We start from the raw sequence: 23152 nt of genomic DNA on the forward strand, positions 1-23152 counted from the left end.
TCTGAGCGGGAGCAGTCGAGTTGGGGCGTTCGCTCGCTAGAAAGCCGAGGCGGCGCAGGGTGTGCTGGGAAGGTGGAGTCCTCCTCCGGGACAGCCATCTTCTTGCCGGGGCCGAGCTGAGGGGCGCGGAAGGATGAAGGGATTCCCAGTGGTCGCGCGTTCCCTTTCGGTGAGGGCGATGTGGAGCGGTTGTGCGCGGTGGGGCAGAGGCGTAGGCAGTGGCGACAGCAAGTGTTCAGGCCTTGGCGGCTGCGGGTAGGCTTGACCTTAAGCAGCCGTGCGGCGGCGATCCGGGCTGGCGGGCGAGTGAGCGAGCGGGCAGCGTCCGTGCCCGTGGGGCTGTCAGCGAGGGGCGTGGGGGACGACACGGCCGGGATCGAGCCGGCTGAGCGGGTGGCGGAGCGGCGCGGTGGGGCTGAAGGTCAGGCAGGCCGCGGACCGGGCCCGAGGTGGGAGCTCCTGGGATGCGGGCCGCCTCGGGGTCATGAGCCGAGGCCTCTCCCGGAGGGGTCATCCCTTCTCCCTCTCCCTCCCGACGAGGTAGGGCTGCCCATGTGGCCGGAGAGAGGGGAGGTGGCGTCTCTCAGGAGATCTTTTTTTCGCTGGGCAGACTTCAGCTGCTTGTGGCAAAGTGGTGCCCTTGGCGAGTGAGGCTCGGCTTGTCCCCAGTGCGTGGAGGGTGCAAAGAGCTTGTTCTGCTGCAAAAAATATTGTTGAGCTGATGGATAGCTGGGATGTAACTTGTGTTAGGTCTCCCCTAGACATATATGCAAGTAGGTTGGCGAATGATTTCTGAGTCACAGTGTGTCTGTAAGTCAATTTTAGATATGCACTAGAAATTCATGACTAAGTAGGCTTAGAGCTTAAAATTAGATGTCTTACCAGATTTGCGGTGGGGGAAGAAAAAAGGTTTTCCTCTACATACATTGAGCAGTCTGTGGCAAAGCATCATTGATATGACAACTGTATGCAATAGTTTCTGACACTCAGTTTTTACTTTGAGCTGTGTGAGAATGAAGTTATGGTTTCAATGTGAACAGTAATAAATGAATTTATTTTACAAGTATAATAAATTTCCCAGAAGGACTGAAGAGAATAACGTTTTAGGTTCAAAACCAACAGTCATGGCATTTCTTTGCCAGCTACTGAAGGGAAGGCTCTTGCAATATTCACCCCTTCAATTTGAAAGTGTGCTTCTGGTTGTTACTGTGAGGTTTGGGGGCTTGCCTAGGTGCTGTCTTTGCAGCAGTCAGCATAGGTCAGTTGATGTTCTGAGAGGTGATTTTGGAGGAGTTGAATTGCCAACAGCTAATATATTATAAAATTGTCTTTTGTATGTGGATTGCTGCAGCGATTTGTTAATTGCTATACAGTGGCGTTACAGACTATATTGTATCCATAGGGATTCCCACTGTACAACAGCAAAGAGAGGGGGAAGAAACCCTTTCTTACAGCACTGTTTCTGGACCTTCCAGAGACCTCATGTAAGTCATTGCACAGGTTCCAAGAGTGATGTAAAAAACTGTCAGAGGAATTACAATGAAATCACTGTTTTCACTCAGTGACTTGAAGTTGTTTATTGTGTTTCTACTTTACCTTAAAATTAGTTGCTTTTTCAGTATGTAATGGAACACGTGATGAACTAATTCAGGAAATCTCTTATGCTTTCTCCTTTAGAAGAGACTGTACTCACTTAAAGTAGCTCCTAAAGTTGCGCCCTCAAAAACTGCAGAGCGAGTGAAACTGTCTCCAGAGTCTCAGGATCTTGAGGTCAGTGTGGATTCTGGGGTTTTTCCTCTCTCCTTTTTATTTATTTTTTAAAAACACACTCAGAGCAGAACTCTGATGATGTTTCCAGTAGATGATTAAAGTGATTTTTTCCTTTTTATTACAGATCACAAAATTACCAAATGGTTTAATTATTGCATCTCTGGAGAACTTTTCTCCAGCTTCAAGAATCGGTGTGTTTATTAAGGCAGGCAGCAGATATGAGACCACAAGTAACCTGGGAACTGCTCACTTGCTTCGTCTTGCATCTAATTTGGTAGGTGCTTATTCCCTGTGTTGTGATGTTGACGGTAGGTGAAATAGTGGAAGGTTTATGATTACAAAAAGAAACGATATAGTAAAATCTAATGTAAGAGATCTCTTAAAGGAGAAAACAATGTATTTTGATTCTTGGTTACGTGGTTGAAGTACACAAGAAATTAATTACTTCATGGAAGACAGGAAGTGATATTTATTTAGAATGATCATATCCAGTGGTGTCTTAAATTGTATGTATAATATATCTATATCAAGCTGTGCACTTAGCTTGTTTTATTTAAGCTGCAGTACATGTGATTTTGGGCTGCTGATTCAGACTCATTTTTGTGTGTTTGTGTAACATTTATGAATAGTTTTTCCTACTTTTTCCATCACAGATACTTGAAGCTCCCTGTTTTCCCTTCCTGTTCTAAGTCTAGCTTCAGCTATACAAGATGCTGTGGGGGCAGATGAATATCAGCAGGTTCAAAAAAGAATCAGTCAAATTCATTTGCAGCAAGTCCTTAAACAGTTGCTTGTAGGAAGAACTCTAGGTACTGCAGGAATACTACTGAATGGGTTGTTGGGTATTATATTTAAACAGCCTTTTCTGTTGCCAGTGTCAGGTGAACGCTGGGCTACATGTCCCATGGGCTTCACCAGCTGTGGCTCTTCCTCTTGTTTATCTCACTTGCTGTCTGTCTCTAGCTGCAGATGGAATCATGGCCTCTCTCACACACCAGCCAGGCTTTGACAGCCATTGCTCATAGGCCCCTGACATGTCTTTGCTGCTGCTGTATGGGTTCAATCCACATTGATTTCAGGCCAAAAGAAAAATGACATCCCAGCAGCTTATTACCTCCTTCTCACCTGCTGCCTGAAGTTACTTTCCTCAGGCAGCTGTCAGCATAATAGTATGTGTAGGCATTCCTTGCCCTGCTTTTGTCAAGCTTATCTAATTTAAAGAATCCTATTAAATGTTCAAGCAAATGTGGATCATTCTAGAATGGAGCCTGGGAGCAAGTATGTGAGCAATTAACAGTGGAAAATCAGAGAAGATGATAGAAATGATCAGGAGTAGGGATGCAGTAAGCTGGCTCACCTTTTCAAAATGGTTTCTGTAGAACTGAATAAACAGGTTCTGTTTCAACATTGCCTGAGCACTGAACAACCTCAGGCAAAGCTGTTCTTAAAATAGCTAGAATTTTAACTCATTTTTTTGCCTTTTTTTTCCTCCCCTTATTTTTAAAATAGACCACTAAAGGAGCATCTTCTTTCCGGATTACTCGTGGCATTGAAGCTGTTGGGGGCAGCCTAAGGTTTGTAACCACATATAAAGGTCATCTGTCTTGGTAAGATGCAAACAAGCTATATGACTAAAGGAAACTTAAAACAATAAGCACAACAGTATGTAGGTGGATGAGCTCAGTGTGATAATGGTACTTGAATAGTAAACATTGACAAGGAGCATTTTTGTACTTTAAAAACACCTTTCAGTTAACAAAATATAAATGTTGTGTACCTTAAAGAAATATAATTTGTCCAGAAAGCTTAATGTTTTTTCTTCTCAGGCTTCAAGATCAAATTTCCTGAAGTATATCTTTTTCTTTCTCCATGTTTTGTGAATAGATACCACTCATCATACTGCAGTTGGGGAGCAATTCAGACAGTAGATGACTTTTGTGATTTGAAAGTTTAAAGCTTAGAAAACAAGCCTAAGAGAAATAAAAGAGGGATGTCACTGTGCCTCTTTTCATGCAGTGTGTCTTGAAATCATCCACTAAGTTTGTTTGATACAGAATTTGGTTAAAGTACTCTACACTTTTCAGTTCCTGTTATTCACAAAGGTGTTGAAGCACATGTGGAAAAGATCAGCTATGGTTTCTGCCCAAAGAGAGTAATTTCTAAATTGCCTTGTTTAATATATCTACACATTTTTCTTCTGATTTTGCTATTCAGCCTTATTTGTTGTTTCCCCATGAATTATCATGGCATCTTAAATTCTGAGGATCACAAGACTCTCATCGTTATTTGAGTACTTCAGATAGCTTTAGTTTTGTCTGGTTTTGCTATATGTGTATTATCAATCCTTTAAACAGTCATCCCAAACAGATTTAAGGTTAACTAGATACTAGAGTATGTATGTTGCTGAGGAATTCAGTCAACGGGGAACATGTGTGAAAATCTCTGCTGAAATCAATTTTATATTTTTTCTCCTTTAGCGTGTACTCAACAAGAGAGAAAATGACTTACTCTGTTGAGTGCCTGCGTGACTATGTGTAAGTAACTAGACACACTCTAAATGGAATTACTGCATTCTTTCCAAACTCTTCTGTAGTAGAGACTTATCATTTTACAGGGTAGGAGTAATACTGATTTTCAGGTTTTTGTAATAAATCAATACGATGGAGCCAGGCTGTTCTCAGTGATGTCCGGTGATAGGACAATGGGCAATGGATACAAGCTGGAACACAAGAGGTTCCAAAGAAACACAAGGAAAAATTTCTTCACTGTGAGGGTACACTGGAACAGGCTGCCCAGATGGATTGTGGAGTCTACATCTCTAGAGACGTTCAAAACCCACCCAGACAAGTTCCTGTGTAACCTACTCCAGGTGGTCCTGCTCTGGCAGGGGGGTTGGACTGGATGATCTTTTGAGGTCCCTTCCAGCCCTTAAGATTCTGTATATTAATATTTAGCTTTGGTATCCTCTTGCTGAGCATATGAATGCTACAGAACTGAAGTTGAATTCTCATGCTTTGTACAGGACTGCTAATAACTATTCTGACTTGAGTGATATATTTTGTTGTTAATGTGTTTCTTACAGATTAGTTTGAATTCCTTTCAACTTCAGAAGAAATGCATTCTACTTCTCTTGCGTTTAATGCCTTTGTAACTTTTTTATCTAGTGATACAGTAATGGAATACCTTCTTAATGTCACCACAGCACCAGAGTTCAGACCATGGGAAGTAAGTGATCTTCAGCCACAACTAAAAGTTGACAAAGCAATTGCATTTCAGAATCCTCAAGTTGGTAAGTGTATTCTCTGATCCACTGCTATGGCTTCATGGGAGTTTCTTCAAAAGTAAAAACTGGGAATAAAAAAGTTTCCTTTTCACTCTGTCATGTGACCATTTACCTTTTCATCTTTTCCCCATTGAAAGGTATAATCTTTCTGTTGTTACAGAACATTGTTTTTTATAAATACAGAAGTTTTTCCACCTCATGCATAACATTTAGCAGGTAACATGGTAAACACAGCTTATGCCATTCTACTAGAGAGTTTCCATTTTACCTTTTAAATAATTTTTATGTAGAACCAAAGAATGTGCAAGTTATTACTGTTGTTCACAGTATGTTTGCAGCAGCTTGTGTTCTGAAAACAATATTTAGGTATTACTCATCATTGTGTAAAGAGTATTCTACAAAAGACTTCTTGAATTTGTATGGTTATTTTGGTATAAAAACATATTTTCATTACATTAAAAATGGATTGCAGCTTTAGGGTTATACATTTATATTTATAGGGTTGGTCTTTTTAAAAAAAAGTAAGAGCAAACACAAAGCCTCAGCCAAACCAAGCCTATTCCAATATATCTTGTGTTAACTCTAGTCATTTAAGTTCTATGCAATAAACATCATATGTGCTACTCCATGCAGTGTGCTCACCTTCATAAGCCATTAAAGGTGACAACATAATGTAGGGCTTTGGAAAGTCTCTGGCTTATATTGAAGTGCTACTGATTTGGTTTCTTTAAATCAGAATTGAGAATAATATTTGTTTTTTAAACTTGTATCAACTACAGACTGGTTTCGTAATTATTTACAATTTTCAGTTACAATTATGTTCAGAAACAGAACTGCGAAGAAAGGAATGTAATCCTCTTGAGAAAAGAGTATTAACAAATACAAAGAGAACAGAACAGGAATGAGTCAAATGCAGTTGGATGCAAGAAAAAAATAATGAGAATTGAAGGCACTAGCTTACTTCATCTGAGTAGGGAGATAGAGGAAGCATCTCACAAAAATACAAATGGTATTATAAACAGCCTGTTCTTTCTTAAGCTTAAGAGATGCTTACAGTGAAGATGATGATTCTGAAGCTGACTAAAAGGATGTTGGGGTTTGTTACTGTTTTCTACTGCTCCCCTTCCCACAAACAAAAATTTGTAGCTTGCTGTTGAGGCCAAAAATTGGTGTGGTTTTTGGTTGTTTGTTTTTTTTTTTAAATAAATGACAAAAGAATAGAAGCCTTCAGACCAGATTTTGTTGCCTGAGGATGTGAATGAAACTTCCATCTGTACTGAATTATTGCAGACCTGCCGTTGCAGATATTGTGGCCCTTAAAATAGTCCACAGCTCTATTTCACTGGAGTAACATTTAGCTTAATTTGTAACTGTCATTAAAAGTGGTTCTTAATCATCATCACTGCAACTTTGTTCCTCTTAGGAGTGCTGGAAAACCTGCATGCTGCAGCTTACAAGAATGCTCTGGCAAACCCATTATATTGTCCAGATTACACAATTGGGAAAATTACTTCTGAGCAGGTAGGATTATTTGTGATTTGTTATGTCTGTTTCAGTTTCTTTATCAAGGATAGATGCTGAGGCTTGAGAGAGAAAATTGATTTAGTAAATACACAGTCAGTATTTACTGTCTCATTAGTTTGGTGTTAAAACAATTTTATTTCTGTGCAGCTTTTAGTATTGAGTACAGGATTTGTGTTCACACTTAGGTGGTTCATGTCCGTGGCTTTCTGTTGATGTTGATTGTAAGGAGAATGCAGAAAATGCTGTTCTTCCTTTTGGAAGCATCGGAGCTTGCTGCAATAAGAAGTATAAGGCTGAAGAAGGGATATCAAACACTTGCCGTGTTTGTTCTTTTTACAAAATACCCTAAAATGTGAATTTTCTGTTGCAGCTTCACCATTTTGTACAGAACAATTTCACCAGTGCAAGAATGGCTCTTGTAGGAATAGGTGTGTATATTCTTTAATGGGCATCACAATTCATAAGGGAAAACTACTGTAAAAATTTGACTTGTCTGTAGAAGTAAACTGTTATGGTGCACTTAAACCACATTTATATAACTGCTGTTGCTTTTCCAAGCCATTAGATTACTTGCAATAACTATTGTATTGCAGGTGTAAAGCACTCTGACTTAAAGCAAGTTGCAGAGCACTTCCTGAATATCCGAAGTGGAGCTGGTATTTCTAGTGCAAAGGCTGTGTATCGAGGGGGTAAGTAGGGGTTTCTGTCTGTTATAAATGTAGTAGTATTCAAAGTTGCAACTGAAAACTGTATGTTGTACTAAATGCTGTACATGAGAAGTGACAGTTCAGAGGCATCACCCATCTAAATAAGCAGAGGATTATTCCCCATTGTGGAAAGTTCTGGGATAAAACTGAACCTATATCTCCAACGAAGGTTTACCTGCAAGATCATTTGTTCCATAAAGTGAAAAACAAGCTGGCATGTGGTTTCTTTTGGCATTTTGGGGAAGATTCCCTTAAGAGTTGATTAAGGACTGTCTAGAAGTGGTGGTAGGCATTCTTATCAGGGAACATCTGTTAAGAGTGTGGTAAGGCTTTCATAAAAGACAAAACAATGCTTAGCTCTTTCAGAGCAGTATCTTGTATGAATAACAATAGCTGTTCTTCAGTTGGATTATTGGATCACTCTATAAACAGATGGGGGACAAAAAAAAAAGGTTTCTAACATACAATATTTGACTGGAGTTTCTATAAAAGAGAATAAGTAGTATTATAAGCAGCAGTTATGCTACTCTTCTGGATATCTGTTATCTGGGTGCTCACTGAGCTTTGTCTATCATATGCTGTGTATGGTTTAGGGTCAGGTTCAAATAAGACAGTAAGCTATGTGGGTTTGTGCTGGCAAGAAAATATGTTAACAGAAAGAACATTTAAAAATGACCTACAGCCTACTAACAGCTTTTGCTGCCTTCCTGAGGTGATGTGCAATAACTACACACCCTGGCTTCTCCCTCATGAAATTAACCTTTCCATACCTCCGTATGTACAGTACTTTCCAACTGAATACTGCATTACCTTTTGTTCTGTTGTTGTATTTTTAGGAGAAATCAGAGAACAGAATGGTGATAGCCTTGTCCATGCTGCTATTGTAACAGAAGGAGCTGCTGTTGGGAGTGCAGAAGCGAATGCCTTCAGTGTCCTTCAGCATGTTTTAGGTGCTGGACCCCTTATCAAAAGGGGAAGCAATGTTACCAGCAAATTGTCCCAGGGTATTGCTAAAGCAACTACCCAGCCATTTGATGTAAGTTCAAAGGGTTACTGTACTCTAATATTTTAAGTAGAATGCATATTATCCTTTGAGGGCTTATTGCCTCCAGCTAGGATCTTAGTTCATTCTTGCCAAATATTTCAGAGAAGGCCTTCCAATCTGATCTTTCCTCTGCACAAGTGGAGTTTAGCTTCCTGAATTACAGTATTTTAAATCATGGAATTATTTAGGTTGGAAAACACCTTTAAGATCACCGAGTCCAACTGTTTTCCTATGCTTGATGCTGAATTGTTCTGATATTTGAAATGGTTGATGGTAATGTTTGTTTTGCAGGTTTCTGCATTTAATGTTAATTACTCTGATTCTGGGCTCTTTGGGATTTATACCATATCCCAGGCTCCAAATGCTGGAGAGGTAAGTTTCTGATTAGAAATTAAGTATGAGCAATGGAACCTTCCAACCAATGTCTTGATTTGAGATAGTGACTGATTCAACTAAACAAAGTCAATTAATCTGGTTTCTTGTATAATGGTGCACATTCAGTTATGACATAACTCTAAGCTGGGAATAAGACTCGTTTTCTGGGAAATACAAACACCCAACACAAAATAGAGATAGTAAAACAGTAAATAGTAAATTTCAGTCCTTGAAGTATGGACTGCAGTTGCTGACATACATGTGCAAGCCTAAGTATGTAATGAGAAACATGCTGGCTCTTGAAGCTGGCAGAACTGAAGTCTCTCATGAAAAATGATGAAACTGTACAAATGAATGTGGTGTTGCAATTGGTTTTGGGGTCTCACTTGGGCATTTGTTAAGAGTGGTTTTAGTTTTGTTACAAAGTTGTTCAGAATTGAGTTCAGGCAAACAATTATAACATCGTCAACTAGTCTCCCCTTAAGTTTCTAAGATATAATAGAAATAACGTGTTGAAATTTAATATGGGAAGAACTCTTAAATTATTCCATTTTCCTCAGGTCATTAAAGCTGCTTTGAACCAGATAAAGGCAGTTGCTCAGGGCAGTGTCACTGATCAGGATGTCACAAGAGCCAAGTAAGTGTGTAAAGAGCTGTCTTGTGTGTTGTCAAGAAAGTTCCTTAACATGTAGTTACTTGTCAGACATTTAGACTGTTCTGTACAGCAAAGCTTATTGTTGTCCTGTAATGATTTCCATGGGAAATGCTCACTTTCCTGTGTTAAAAATGAAGCACTGTCAACAAACACTCTGTTTTTCAAAGGGCATACTGATTCTCTGCTAGTGGTACTTCTTCATAAAAACTTGTTAGCTAAGTGTTAATGTTTTCTGTAAACTGTTTCAATATTAAGAAATTGGCAAGCATCAGCAGATGCTGTCATTTTAATCATACTCAGTAGTACTAAGATGTATTTAAATTAGAATGCTAAATTGCATTATTTAAGTAATTCCCTTTAGAATTGCACTGCAGCAATTCCCAAAACAATTACGATAAACAATCTTCTTCGTCTTCAAAGAACGGTAGTAATGAGGCAAATGTAAAGGGTTACATCCAAGAGCTCAAAATTCATGCCACTAGGAATATCTGAGATGGGGGCGGGGGGGGGGGGAAATTACTATATGAAATGCAGTAACACCAACAAAGTTTTAGAGGAGGGCTCTGGACATCAGTTGGTGATCTCCAAGTAGTGTTAAACTGCACCAAGCCCCTAAAACTGTAGTTGTGCAATACAATATAGTACAGATTGACTCAAGTAGCAGCATTAAAATATGATCTGTTGCATATCATAATAACCTACACATGATTGGTTGTGCCTTAGTCACTGGTAGCTAAATGGTGAATTCTGGATCTTTATATTTGGCATTATTAGTTTTCTGTATTGGTTTTGGTTTGTTGGAGTTATTTGTTGGAGTTGGTTTGGTTTGGTTTGCTTTTGTAATGAAGCTGCCTTGTATTAGGGAGTTACAGTGCTGTGGCCTTTTAGGGGCAGAGTTTTCCTTCTGGAATGGCTTCATATGTTTTCTTTATTACTCCTTTTCCTTTAAACAAAACACCACAAACCCCAAATTAAGGGTGAGTGATACCTGCAGAGTCCTGCAATTCAGTCAAAAAATATCAAGCTACTTAATCACATTGTACTGGAAGAAACCATTTCTTGCCATTTTGTCTTTTTAGAAAAAGAATTGAAGGAATAGCTTATAAAAATAAGGTTTTCCCATGTAGCAGTGAGACTGCATGAAGTGGGAAAAACACTATAAACCTGCTTTTAACAGAACATGGAACTATTGCACAAGGAGCCTAATCATTTACATTAATTACTTCTTTATTGCTTAGAACAAAATTGCTCTGTATACGTCTATTCCTGATGAGAAACTGTAATCAATTTTAAACCTAATTTATAGACTTGGTACATTATTTTTGTCTAATTCCTGGAGTACCTGCATTTAGTTACTTCAAGCAGAAACACATTCTAAGCTAGAGATTTTTCCGACTGTGGGGTAGCTAATCATTCCAAGGCAGTAGGTGTTCAAGTACCCTGTCTTTTTCATGCTTGGACTATTTGTGGTGCCTGTTTCCTAACTACAGAACCCTTCCATACCTGAAAACTTTTTAAAATAGAGAGGAAGCTTGAAAACTTTGAAAGGCACCACAGTCTCATTGCACTGGTGGTGAGGCAGGTAATAACAGGGCTTACATGCTCACTCTCTCTTAATGCTTTGTTTGATGGCAGAAATCAGCTGAAAGCCACCTATTTGATGTCAGTGGAGACTGCAGAAGGGTTGCTGAATGAAATTGGCTCTGAGTCGTTGGTTTCTGGCACACACTCATCCCCATCTGTGGTTGCTCAAAAAATTGACTCTGTGGCCACTGCTGATGTTGTGAATGTAAGTATGTGTTGGTATCTACAAGTCTTCCTTAATCACTGTGTCAGGTTTTTTAATACAAAATTGATGTTCATGTGTGTGATTCTAAACACGCACATATACTACCCTTAAAAAAAAAGACTTAATTTACAAATCCCAGCTATCTGTCCTTTGATAGATATCTATCTACTTCTTACTCTTTTAACAGAATTACAATTTCATGTTTAAATCCAATACACTGTAAAACTAGTGTAGCTGAGAATATGGGAAATTCTCATCTACTTCACTTAAATTTACCAAATCTGCCAACTAGTATTCATGGAAAACTTAGTATTAGTTCCAGTGCAGGCACTTCTGTGTCAAGGCTTTTAGGATATGATAAATGGACATAACTGCATTGCTACCACATATTTTGTTGCTTATAGTCGAAGCAAAGTTGATACATAAATCTATCAAAAAGAGAAATTCTAAGATAGAAAGCTTATTGTCACAGTCATCACTAATTTGTGTTGCAGTAGCAACTGCCAATAGTTTTAGTAGTAAAGACTGTATCTTGTGGTATAATAATTATTGTAGTAATAACCATTTTCACAGAGTTTTTGCCTTCTATATCCAACTGTCATTCTGCCATTTCTGTTTAGAAGATGAAGTAATGAGGAGCTGGATTAGAAGCAAGTAAGCTTAGACAAGCAAAAAGAAAATTAGTTACTTGATGAGGTACTATAGTAATGTTGAGGTTTGTTGTTTTAATAACTTGAAGCAGAGGCTATAAGCAGCAAGATAAACTGTAGTGAATATTTCCTTATATCCATCTTTCTGATTTATTTTCAGGCTGCAAAGAAGTTTGTCAATGGAAAGAAAACAATGGCAGCTAGTGGGGATTTGGGAAATACTCCTTTTCTTGATGAGCTGTAAAAACGAAACTGGGATGGAGATTCAATATGGACCTGAGCTCTAAGTCACTATGTTCTAAATAAATTACTAACTTGTTATTTATGAATTCAGTTCTTTCAAAAAATTAATGTGGAGTAATTGTAGGCTTGCACTCATCAAATAAAGTGCTGAGTTCATACATTTTGTGTTGAGTTTTTTTCCACTGAAAATGGTATCTAAAATATCATACAATCATAGAATGGTAGGGGTTGGAAAGGACCTTTAGAAATCATCTACTAAGCCTGGCTCTGTACACTGAAGGTAAAACTACAGTGAGAAAATAAGGTGACTTTTAGTTGATGTAAGAATCAGATATCAAAAATGATCACTGATGCAAACAATTGCTGTAGTTGCCACTAGCTGTCCATGGATTCTTGTATGTTCAGGAATAGTTCTTGATAAACTTATCTCCACTACCCTTATATCAAATAAATGAAGAAACTTACCTTCAAACAAAGATGTATCTATTAGACTTTAGGGCTTGCCACTGCTAATTGCAACCGCTTGTCTGTCTGAATGTCTTCTCCACAAGCAGTATTGATAGACTTCTTTAAGGGAAGGCAGGGCATTGCCAAAACCGTTTTATATAGCTAATATTTAATTTACAGTATCTTGAGACATTTAGATGTTTTACAAGTCTAGGCATGTATAAAATGGATACAACTTCAGAAATATGTATTTTGGAAAAGTCAAATTTCTAGCTATTCTGAAACAAAGCAAAGTCTTCCAGATAGGAGCTACTAGATACAGAAGTGCAGGAGAAAGAGGAAGTCGTCTAATTGTTTTCCAGAGCCCAGTATAAAGAATGGCTAACAGTGTATCAACATCATTATAAAGTACTGCATCAACAGCCATTGTCTGCCTACCACAAGTGTCTGGCCTGTGTCAGACATCTGCCAAATTTTGGATATTGATAGTAACTAATGAGTGAACTCACAGCAGTGTGACTGTGTCCATGTATACTGCAAAATTTCCAAATCTACACATCAGCAGCAGCATTGCTACTGGACCTGCCATCGTCTTCATCCTTAGTATCTTCACTTGTGCTGAAAATACAGAGGATGGCATTACTTCAGCATGGAATAATTCCTGTAGCCACTTAGTTAACTATTATCATAGAATGGTAGGGGTTGGAAGGGACCTTTAGAGATTATCTAGTCCAACCCCCCTGCAGAAGCAGGGTCGCCTACATCAGCTCGCTTAGGAACATGTCCAGGTGGGTCTTGAAGACCTCCAAGGAAGGAGACTCCACAACCCCTCTGGGCAGCCTGTGCCAGGGCTCCCTCACCTGAACAGTAAAATAGTTTTTTCTTATGTTTAAGTGGAACTTTTTGTGTTCCAGCTTCATCCCATCACCCCTTGTCCTGTTGCTGGCTACTATAGAAAAGAGGGATGTCCCAACCTCCTGACACCCACCCTTTAGATATTTATAAATGTTAATAATATCTCCCCTCAATCTCCTCTTCTCCAGACTAAACAGCCCCAGTTCCCGCAGCCTTTCCTCATATGAAAGATGTTCTATACCCTTTATCATCTTGGTGGCCCTGCACTGGACTCTCTCCAGCAGTTCCCTGTCCCTCTTGAGCTGAGGAGCCCAGAACTGGACACAGGACTCCAGATGAGGCCTCAAGAGGGCAGAGGAGAGAGGGAGAAGAATCTCCTTTGACCTGCTGGCCACACTCTTCTTGATGCATCCCAGGATGCCATTGGCCTTCTTGGCACATTGCTGGCTCATATTTAGCTTATTATCAATCAGGTCTCCCAGGTGTCTCTCTGCAGAGCTGAAGAGCAGGTCAACCCCCAGCCTGTACTGGTGTCAGTTTTTTTCAAATACTTGTTCTAAAGACAAGTTCATTAGTTTTAACATCAAACTAATACCATCATCCACAGTGCTTTGCATGCTGTCTCCTTTAGACTATAAAGTAATAGCTAAGTTGTAATTTCAACAGAAAAGCAAGCTAGCTTTTTTTCTGCTCCTTAAGAATAGCAAATCATTTATTTAAATATAATCTTTGAGGTTTAATCTCTTGGAAAACCCCTTGCTGCATGAGCTTCCTTTCTGCTGTTGTACCCTAATTATCTCCTTTTAATACTTCTGTTCTTTCCCCTACCTCTGAGGTTTCTTTTCTGTTAAATCTTTGTGCCTTAGGAAAATATGAAACTGCCTTGTATCCCATCTACATTAATTATAGTTCCTACACGAGCCACCTTTAGGACAGAGAGCAATATATTTTTAAAAGCTTTGGTATGCAAAAGTATTGTATTACAAAATGTTTATTTTTCCTGACATTTAATTTTAAAAGTTGTTATCATTAACCATTATTAAAGAAACACTTAAGTTTTTTAGATGGTTGTAGCAAGACCTCCATCTTGGTATCATCACCAGCTTGTAATTGTCTAGAATCCTTGGCTATTACAAATCAACATGGCCTTTGACTTCAGTGGCATTATTGCCAGCCAGACTTTCTCCGTTCACTGTGGAGGCAGGAAAGGACATGTCTAAAATGAACATCTGTCCTGACCCTGTCTTCACTCCAACTAGAAAAGCAAACTTTCCTTTTGGTATTTGTTCATTTCAAATCACAGATTCTATTTCCAAGAAAAAAAGTGGAATCATAGAATAGTAGACTAACATTTTACCCTAAAATGTAAAAACTATTACACTGTTTCTTCCTTCTTGCTAGAATAATAAGCAAAGTGTTAACTGCCAGCTCTGTACAATACTTAATTTCTTACTCTGCCGTCATCACAGGAAGCTTTACTTCAGGAATGAATTCAACTGCACTTTGCCAGCGTTGAGGTACTTCAACAAAATCTCTGTAAACTCTGATTTGTAGAGTAGTTCCTATGGGAATATGGTGCAAGAGCTGCCTAATCTCTTGCAGAGTCCATCCTATAACATTGGCACGTCGAATTTGGGTTAGAACATCACCTGCCAAGGAAGGAAATTCACAGCAACCATTTTAAGAGGCTTTTTTAATGTTTGTATTGCAAAGTATGTAGCCTTTACCACTGTACTTTTTTATCTAAAAACACATGTTTAGCAGTTCTTCAAATCCATTGGGTGCAATTTTGGTTTTCTTTCTCTTTTAATTAAAGCTTTTTTAGCTCTGTTGAGAACTACTCACAACACTAAGGAAAGCTGCAGTTCACTTGCTTACGTTGGGATTTTTTCTGAGTGAACATGCTAAACTTTAGATTACAGTGTTCAGTGCTACCTTCCATTTCTATGGGGGTTTTTAGGCAAGATAAAGGTACAGTGGTGAATGGTCTCATTAGAACCACCACTTGGGACTAGATAAGCTGAGGTTTCATAGCTGTGTTTGTAACAGTTCTGTTGGCATCTTTCTGCTGTTCCCTGTACATTTTTACAGCTGGAACACACTGTCTGTATGTATCTGCTGCCTACCCTTGTATGTCACCTTGCTGTTTCTGTGTTGGTATGGAGGCAGCCAAATGTGTGTAAAAGCCATTTCACTTTGTGTTTGTCTGAGCCTATGGAGGTTTCCAGGATTTGACTCTCCTCAGTGGCTGGTGCCTTTCCCTCCTCTGGAAACAACCAACATATGTACATTTAAGCCAGGCTAGGGGAGAAGTAGGAGGTGCCTACAAGAGCTGGTGCAGAATCTAACAGAGGAGTTCCAGCAGAAAGTGGGTGGTGGCCTTTTTTGTGTTCATTTGTTTATTTGGTTTAAGGGATAGGGCTACAAATAAATGTTCTTACTACCTGCTGCCAGTGGAAAGCACTGAGCTGTGGTTTTGCAAGAAACAGTATAGCATCCAAGAACAGCCAAGTACAGAAGCCCCCAGCACTTTTATATACATGGAGTATAACAACATGGGCTTTGAGGAGTTGGGGGGAATTGCAATTACTGTATAAACCCGTAATTTTGGAGAAAGTAAAAGAAAAGTAACAGACTACAGCTCTATCAGCTAGCAGAAACAGTTGCACAGAGGAGCAGTATGAGTAAACATGATGTACTGAACTGCAACTGAACAGCATAGGGGATTTAAACAAGCAGTACAGCTGTCTGCTGCCATATTAGGCAGAGCAAGGAGCCTCTCTCCATCTGTTCTACTTTCTTCTTAACCCTTTTGGGTTAAAAACACTTGTAGTAAAAAATTACAGGATTAGAAGTGTTTACTTGGTATTTTTTTTTTCAATCCCTTTTTCCTCTAACTACTTCTTCTAATCCATCATCATCTCTCCACTCCAGCTTACCACAAGATACTGATTCTACTGGGGTGCAAAGAAGTAGTTCTGGAACAAGTACCAGGTATAGCAGATACAAAAAAGAAACAGAAAACCTTTTACCAAGTTTTATGTAAGTTCTCAGCCTCAAACAGAAAGATAAATCCCTCAAATTAGGTGTTTCAAAATGCACAGACATCAATGTACTTACGCTTCAAATATCTGCAAGACATTCTCTTAATCTTTTAATAGATTCTTTTAGAATTCTGTTTGTTTCTGCCCATACTGTCTTGAAAACACTGTAGTGGTGAGTCAAAGTGGTGCAGTCTCTGAACTGCAGATGCAGATCATTTTGCTTCTCTGTTCCTGCATTTACAGTCTGAAACATGCAGCTTTTCAGTTCACTGATCAGTTCTGTGATTACTACGCTTCAGTGGCCACTGAAGATTTCGGTAGAGATAACCTCTTGCACTGTGAAGGTATTTGAGAAAAAAATCAGGTTCTAAGCAGCCTTGTTTCCTCTTGCTGGCACAGAGCATAGGGCATGCATACATACATATGATTTTGGTGAGTCTAACTGTAGGATTTTAAGACATTACTGCCTCCCACTATGTCTGGTAATTTCTACCTCCTCCCCGTTAGAGTAAGCAAAATAGCACCAGCTCTTTCAAACTGTAAGCAGCAATAAACTTGTCTTTTTAGGTTCCAGTTTGAAATTGTATAGAGAATACTCAGCCAACTGAAAAAGAGTCCATAAAGACAAAATCTAATTCACTGCAAGAAAAACTCCTAAGCAGTACATTTGTGCATCATATTTTACTGAAGCCCTGTGCTCTGTACATTGTTATTATGCCACAATGAGTATGCTGCCTGTGGTGTCATTAAGAAGTGTAGCTTCTACAAAATACTACCTTTTCTGCAAAATTTCACAGCTTTGGTGCTAAATACAATGTTTTTGTAAGCTGACTCTAAACATGAGTTGAACAAATTCAGATGTTTGAGTTTTTGTGTGTGTATAATGTGCCAAGTTAGATCCAGGTGACCCATGAAGCATGCTCAAATTGTTTCTTTTGAATAAAAAGCTGAGACCAGCTACAAAGGGACAATATTTCCAGTCTTCAACTCCCTTTAAACTGGTCAATACTTATTGAAAAAAACCAAACACATCACATGCCATAAATCATTTGACTCCATGTTCTTGTAGCAAAATGCTTCCTGAGCTTGCCTTTTTCAATTGTTGCAAACAGAAATACTGAGTTTCAGTGATCAATAGCCTGTATTTTTTACCTTACAGGTGTAAAAAAGACCCAAAACAAACAACCAAATCAGTATCATATATATGCTTTTGTATATCATAAGGGGTTTTTTAGGGAATAGATGAAAGCTCTCAGCTCCTAAGATAATAATAATAATTTTTAAAATTACTTAGTTCAAATCCAAGACCATTTGTACTTCATGCTCAGGATTTTTCCACTGATTTCTCTACTTGAATCAAAAGTGCAAAGTGTTTTCTAAAAAGAGGTTAAGAGCTCCACTCAATGGGTTTTATTTCATCAAATAAGTATATCTTTCTTCCTAGTGCTTGGAATTCTAATTCTCTCTGAAAGGTGTGAGAAGAAAGGACTATTCAAACTATAAAGGCAATATTGGGGAAATTGTTCAAATGTAAGATATGCATTTCCATTGCACAGCCAGTAAATTTCTAAATGACACTTCATTATGTTCAAGACTTAGCTCCATACATTTGTGGTAAAGACAATTTAATACTTGGTAATCACATAGCACGCTGTCATCCTGAAACTGTAGTCCCTCAATCTAACGTAATTTAATTGGTCTAGGGACCCATGTGAAGCAGTCAAATTTACAGAGCTTTCAATTACAAGGTGAGCATAGTTATCTGAGGTTCTACAAGAAACCTTAATAACTAGTAATAATCTGTTAGTACTGATAAAGCACGGTTTAGGTTTAAAGCATTTAGCAAACATGCATTTGTGTGGATTATTAGAGCACAGAGTCCATTGTCACTTTGTAACTATTCTGTACAAAAAAAAAAAGAGCAAACAATAAGGCAAATTAATTTCACACCTTTGAGAAGTTTTGTGTTGCTTGTAGAGTGAAATTACTGGAACAATAATGCATGGAACAAGGAATGATATATTCCAGTTTACCTGCTATATAAAGGTAGTCTGTTTTTGGACAAACTTGCTGATGAATAGGAAATCTGGTTTTGCTTGTTTTGATCTGATTATGAAAGAGTCACCCATATCAGCTATTTTAAGATCACAGGTATTTCATTACAATGGAATGCTGGCACTGAGCTCTGTATAGTTTGTGCTACTTTCTTTTCTCTGTAAAGTGAGGGGTTTTTTGATCTATGTAAGTGTAAATAAATAAGACACAGGCTCAAAGCATAAATGCAGAACAATAATATTTTCAATGCTACCAAATTTCAGCATCATCATTGGTCCTTTTTACCTGGCTTTAGCTTTCCACCGTTAGCTGCAGGGCTTTTCTTAATGAGGTTTACTCTCTGGAGATATGGCCCGTTCTGTATGGTTGTGAGACCTGATCCTTGTGCACTCATCTTAATGTTTGCCTTCAATGCTACAATCACTGTTTCCTGAGGGACGTTTTCCAGTGCTGACAACTGCCCTTTGAAAAGTGAAAGGAAAAGTTTACAAGTTGAAAGTATGATATCATTCTGCAATAAAAGTTTTGAGGAGTCATTTGAGCAGGTGCTGTACCCGTTCTAATTGTCCATACAGTTAAGTCCCTCATCCTTAATTGCTTCTCTAAGTAGGCATTGCCTGATGAGTTGCTCCCAACAAAAAAACATAATAGCAATATTTGTTTAAAAAGTTAGTGTGTTCCATAATCATACAATCACAGAATGGTAGGGGTTGGAAGGGACCTTTAGAGATCATCTAGTCCAACCCCCCTGCAGAAGCAGGTCCACCTAGATCAGGTCACATAGGAACATGTCCAGGCGGGTCTTGAAGACCTCCAAGGAATAAATATGCTAAAAGGAAGTTTTACTTAGAAACTTATTTCTTAAAAAGTCACACATTTTACCAAGAGAAAAAGCAATACTGGTGCTCCTTAAGTATTCAATACTAATGGTGATATATCCAGGGAAGGTAGAGAAAAAAGTACAGAATAATAGATGAGAGGAGTTGTCAGCTATTAAGGACTTTAGAATAAAGATTTAATTCCTATAAAAAATGCATTTTTTTTCAAATCAATATTTATAAAAGAATTTCTAAATTTCCAGCAGTTGGTTCCATATCCTACTGCTGACATGAGGGAAGGGACTGTACTTGCCATATTTAGCACCTAGAGAAATAAAAGACTTTTGAGCACCCTCTATGCATTAAAATGCACAATACAAGTAATACAATATAAATTACATCATCCCAGGGTCTCCACCAAGAAATATAATAGGATAATTTAAAAAATCCTCCATCTCTCAAGCCTATTCTCCTAATCAAGAGTCAAGAGAGGTCAAGACTGTCATATGAGTGCTTGAGATTCCTAAAACAAACTGTACTGTTAAAAATGACTCTTTTGGTCTCTTTTTTAAGATGTGATCTCTAAATGTAACTTCTGACAGCAGAGTAGCAATAACTTAACTGTTTCAGACCATCTCCAGCGGTCTGGAATCACTTAATGAAAACTCACACCACTTTACCCCTCTTCTTTAAAACATGGCAACTTGGCCATTGTTCCAAAGGCTTCAGTAAAGCTTTGGATCAGGCTCTAAATGACAGCACAGAATGTCTATAGGTGAATTATATTGAAAGGATAGCAATGTGAACATTTTATTTGTCAATTTGGCTGAAGAACTGAAAAAAAAAGAAGGGAGCAGGAATGGTCTGAATATTTTTTTACCTTCTCAATGAAAAATGCAGGGTTTTTTTTGCTATTGAGTAGAATACCACATTTCGTTTGGATCAAATACTTCATTTTCATGGTCACGCAAGAAAAGCAAAGGAAGCAGCATTCTAGAACACACTTTCATCTGTTGATAATTCTGAGACATCAGAGGTCTGACCTGCTACCCTGGGTCAGGAATTTATGTAAAGTGGAGCAGGATCTGTAGAAGGTATTAAAACCTTTCCTCTGGTGTTCTTGGTAGCTTTTCAATGTGCATTTCAACCTTCCTCAGCCAGAAGAGGGAACTGAATCCTAGCTTCACACTTCCAGAATGAGTATTTGTCTTGCAGGCCAATAAATGTAAACACATGATATGAAGTAAGGCTATTTTATATTATCTCCTAGCCAAAATTATTCAGCAAATTCCACTAAAATTCATGAGCAGTTGTAGGTCAGAAAATGATCAGCAGTGAAACAAAAAAACCTAATTATAAATCTAGCTAACTTCAATTAGACACTAGAATCCTGACTTTAAGCTGCTTCTTATTGCATGAAGTTATCTTGCTAGACATGAGAGATTTAAACCCATGAAGGCTGTGACTAATCCAAAGCCTATAAAAATTTAGGAGGATTCACACTTTTAGACGAGACTCTTGTCTTTCTACTATACTTGATATCAGTCAATATAGTCTCAAATGAAGGTGGATTTTCTCTTTGTTCTCTACTACAGAAAGTCTAGACACTTAACAGAACTTATATTAATTTCCCTAACACTGTCCAGAATTTCTTCAAGATTACCCTTCAATTTTGCAGTTTCTGCAGGCAGCAGCATAAGATCTCATTCAATCTTCTGCTGACAAAACATCCTTTTCCTCTTGGCTTCTGCCTATGATTCCATTCTAAATACTCAACCTCAAAAGCAGGATACTAAGATACTCTTGATACTAAGAAAGTTTGGGGCACTGCAGGCTCTGTGAAGAAGGTAAACTGTGTGGTAGCACAAGAAGTTAAAGAGACAAGACAATGAAACACAGGACTGTAAGAGTAGTGCTGGAGCAGCAGTGGGGAGATAGAAATGAAAAGAGAAATAAATGACCACAAGAGATGGAAACTTACTCTTAGTTTCATCCCCAGCTGTGGATGAAGAGTGTGTATGTTCCATCAAGTGCAGAGGAAGAGCTATTTCTGTGGAGCTAAAAGCCCATGGCAGATGTGTCTTCCTTTTGTCTATCCTCTCCTCCTTTATTCCTTTTGCCATGAAGCTGAACTATGTGGAGACAAACTCATTTTGAGGCAGCCTTTTACATGATGCTTGTATTAAAAGCTCTTTAAATACCACTTAAAGCCAGTTTATAGGACAGCTGTAGATGATCCTTAGAAATAACTTCTTTTCAAGCCTGCTGGATTCCCATTGTTAGCAAAATATAATTTTTAAATCTTTTAAATAAAAAATCAATTGTCTCATTTCTTCCAAGCACCAATTGTTCCCTGTTTCAAGGGATTAATTTCAGCTGTTTATCACCAAAAGTGTTACTACTTTCTCCACCCTAAGAAAATCTATCAAGAATAGGCAATTTCATAAGAACCTACAGGTCTTGTCCTCCAAATAATAAGTCCTACTGATTGCTGTTGCACACTTTAAGATTACTTTACTAATACCTCTGTTTTGTTTGCATAGTCTCCTACTACATAAAAGACTTACATAAAGCTAAACATCCCTGACAATCACCCGCTTGGCTTCCCAATATGTTCTGTGTAGACCAGTTATACCGCTCTGGAAAAAAACACGTGGGTGTTCATTGTTAGAGGAAAGAAAGAAAGTAAGCAATTCGATATTTTTCAAATACCTGTAGATGTGGGGGCTGCTAGACTGATTTAGATCAGCATTCTCAGGCCAGAATGACAATATTAACAACATAGAATTATCACGGCCAAAACCAGGCTGGTTTCCTACATTTGCTGTGTTGTTCATTTATTTGCTACTGATTGTGCCATGCTTCAATATAGCTCAGTCCATGGGAAAGTGTGTCATGAAAAACCACTGTATTTGGGTGAGTTTTCTAGTCAGAATTAATTTGGTTTTGTCCCAAACACACAGCACAGACAACAATGCAAAGTAGTGCTTTTGTAGTGCTCCTCAGGTGTGTAATGTCTGGAAGAACCTCCATCAATCCATCATTTCGGTCCCCCTGTTTCTACCATTGCTACAGAAGCAACTCTGACATTTAACGTAATGCCCAACCTGTCAAAGAGATGGTGACAGTGACTAGTGAAACATGAAGGGTTTTTTTTGTGAATGATCTATTGATTCACAGAGTCACGGAATGGTTGGAAGGGACCTTTAGAGATCATCTAGTCCAACCGTCATGCTAAAGCACATTCACCTAGTTCAGGTCACACAAGAATGTATCCACATGGCTCTTGAAAACTCTCTAGAGAAGTTCATCTTGGTGGCCCTGCCCTGGAATCTCTCCAGCAGTTCCCTGTCCCTCTTGAGCTGGGGAGCCCAGTCCTGGACACAGGACTCCAGGTGAGGCCTTACCAGGGCAGAGTAGAGGGGGAGCAGAACCTCCTTTGTCCTGTTGCCCACATTCTTCTTGCTGCATCCCAGAATGCCATTGGCTTTCTTGGCCCTCATCCCTCTTCACACAGTGCTGCCAAGCTGCTCACCTCCTTTCGCTGCGCCTTTTTCCCTTGCTAGCGCAGTGAGAAGCTGCTCCCAGGTGAAGACTCTGGGCCGGGGCAGGGACAAGTGAGGGCTCCCCATGCGCCTCGACTGAAGAACACCTTTAGGGGTAAGGATTGCGTGAGGGCAGTGAAATACCAGGCCGCGTGGCACGTGCTGTGACCGATCCGGGGCGAAGCTGGGAGCGAACGACGAGCGAGGAGGAACCGACGCCACGAGGCCCCGGCCGCCCCTCACCGCAGCCCAGCCCCGCCCCGCCCCGCCGCCTGCAGCCACGCGCCCAACGGCCGGCGCCAGCGCCCCCCTCTGGCCCCGCGGCGCCGTTAAGCCCCGCCCCCTCT

General features: G+C 39.1%; 2 protein-coding genes across 2 annotated transcripts; one reads left to right on the forward strand and one right to left on the reverse strand.

Moving 5' to 3' along the window:
- Positions 1-22: 22 nt before the first annotated feature.
- LOC104550803 (cytochrome b-c1 complex subunit 2, mitochondrial) lies at positions 23-12201 on the forward strand. Its single transcript, XM_061991876.1, has 14 exons — positions 23-169; positions 1678-1770; positions 1895-2044; positions 3280-3344; positions 4248-4304; positions 4935-5059; positions 6477-6574; positions 6948-7005; positions 7171-7266; positions 8121-8320; positions 8621-8701; positions 9265-9341; positions 10995-11148; positions 11959-12201. The coding sequence occupies exons 1-14, from the start codon at positions 134-136 to the stop codon at positions 12040-12042; spliced, it is 1374 nt and encodes a 457-aa protein (XP_061847860.1). The 5' UTR covers positions 23-133; the 3' UTR covers positions 12043-12201.
- Positions 12202-16546: 4345 nt separating this feature from the next.
- PDZD9 (PDZ domain containing 9) lies at positions 16547-21361 on the reverse strand. Its single transcript, XM_061991776.1, has 3 exons — positions 21242-21361; positions 18728-18904; positions 16547-16723 (listed from the first exon to the last, which is right to left on the reverse strand). Exons 1-3 carry the CDS (start codon positions 21285-21287, stop codon positions 16683-16685), a joined length of 264 nt encoding a protein of 87 aa, XP_061847760.1. The 5' UTR covers positions 21288-21361; the 3' UTR covers positions 16547-16682.
- Between the last annotated feature and the right edge of the window lie 1791 nt (positions 21362-23152).

The sequence above is a fragment of the Colius striatus genome, chromosome 3 (assembly GCF_028858725.1).
Source record: "Colius striatus isolate bColStr4 chromosome 3, bColStr4.1.hap1, whole genome shotgun sequence".
Taxonomy (NCBI): domain Eukaryota; kingdom Metazoa; phylum Chordata; class Aves; order Coliiformes; family Coliidae; genus Colius; species Colius striatus.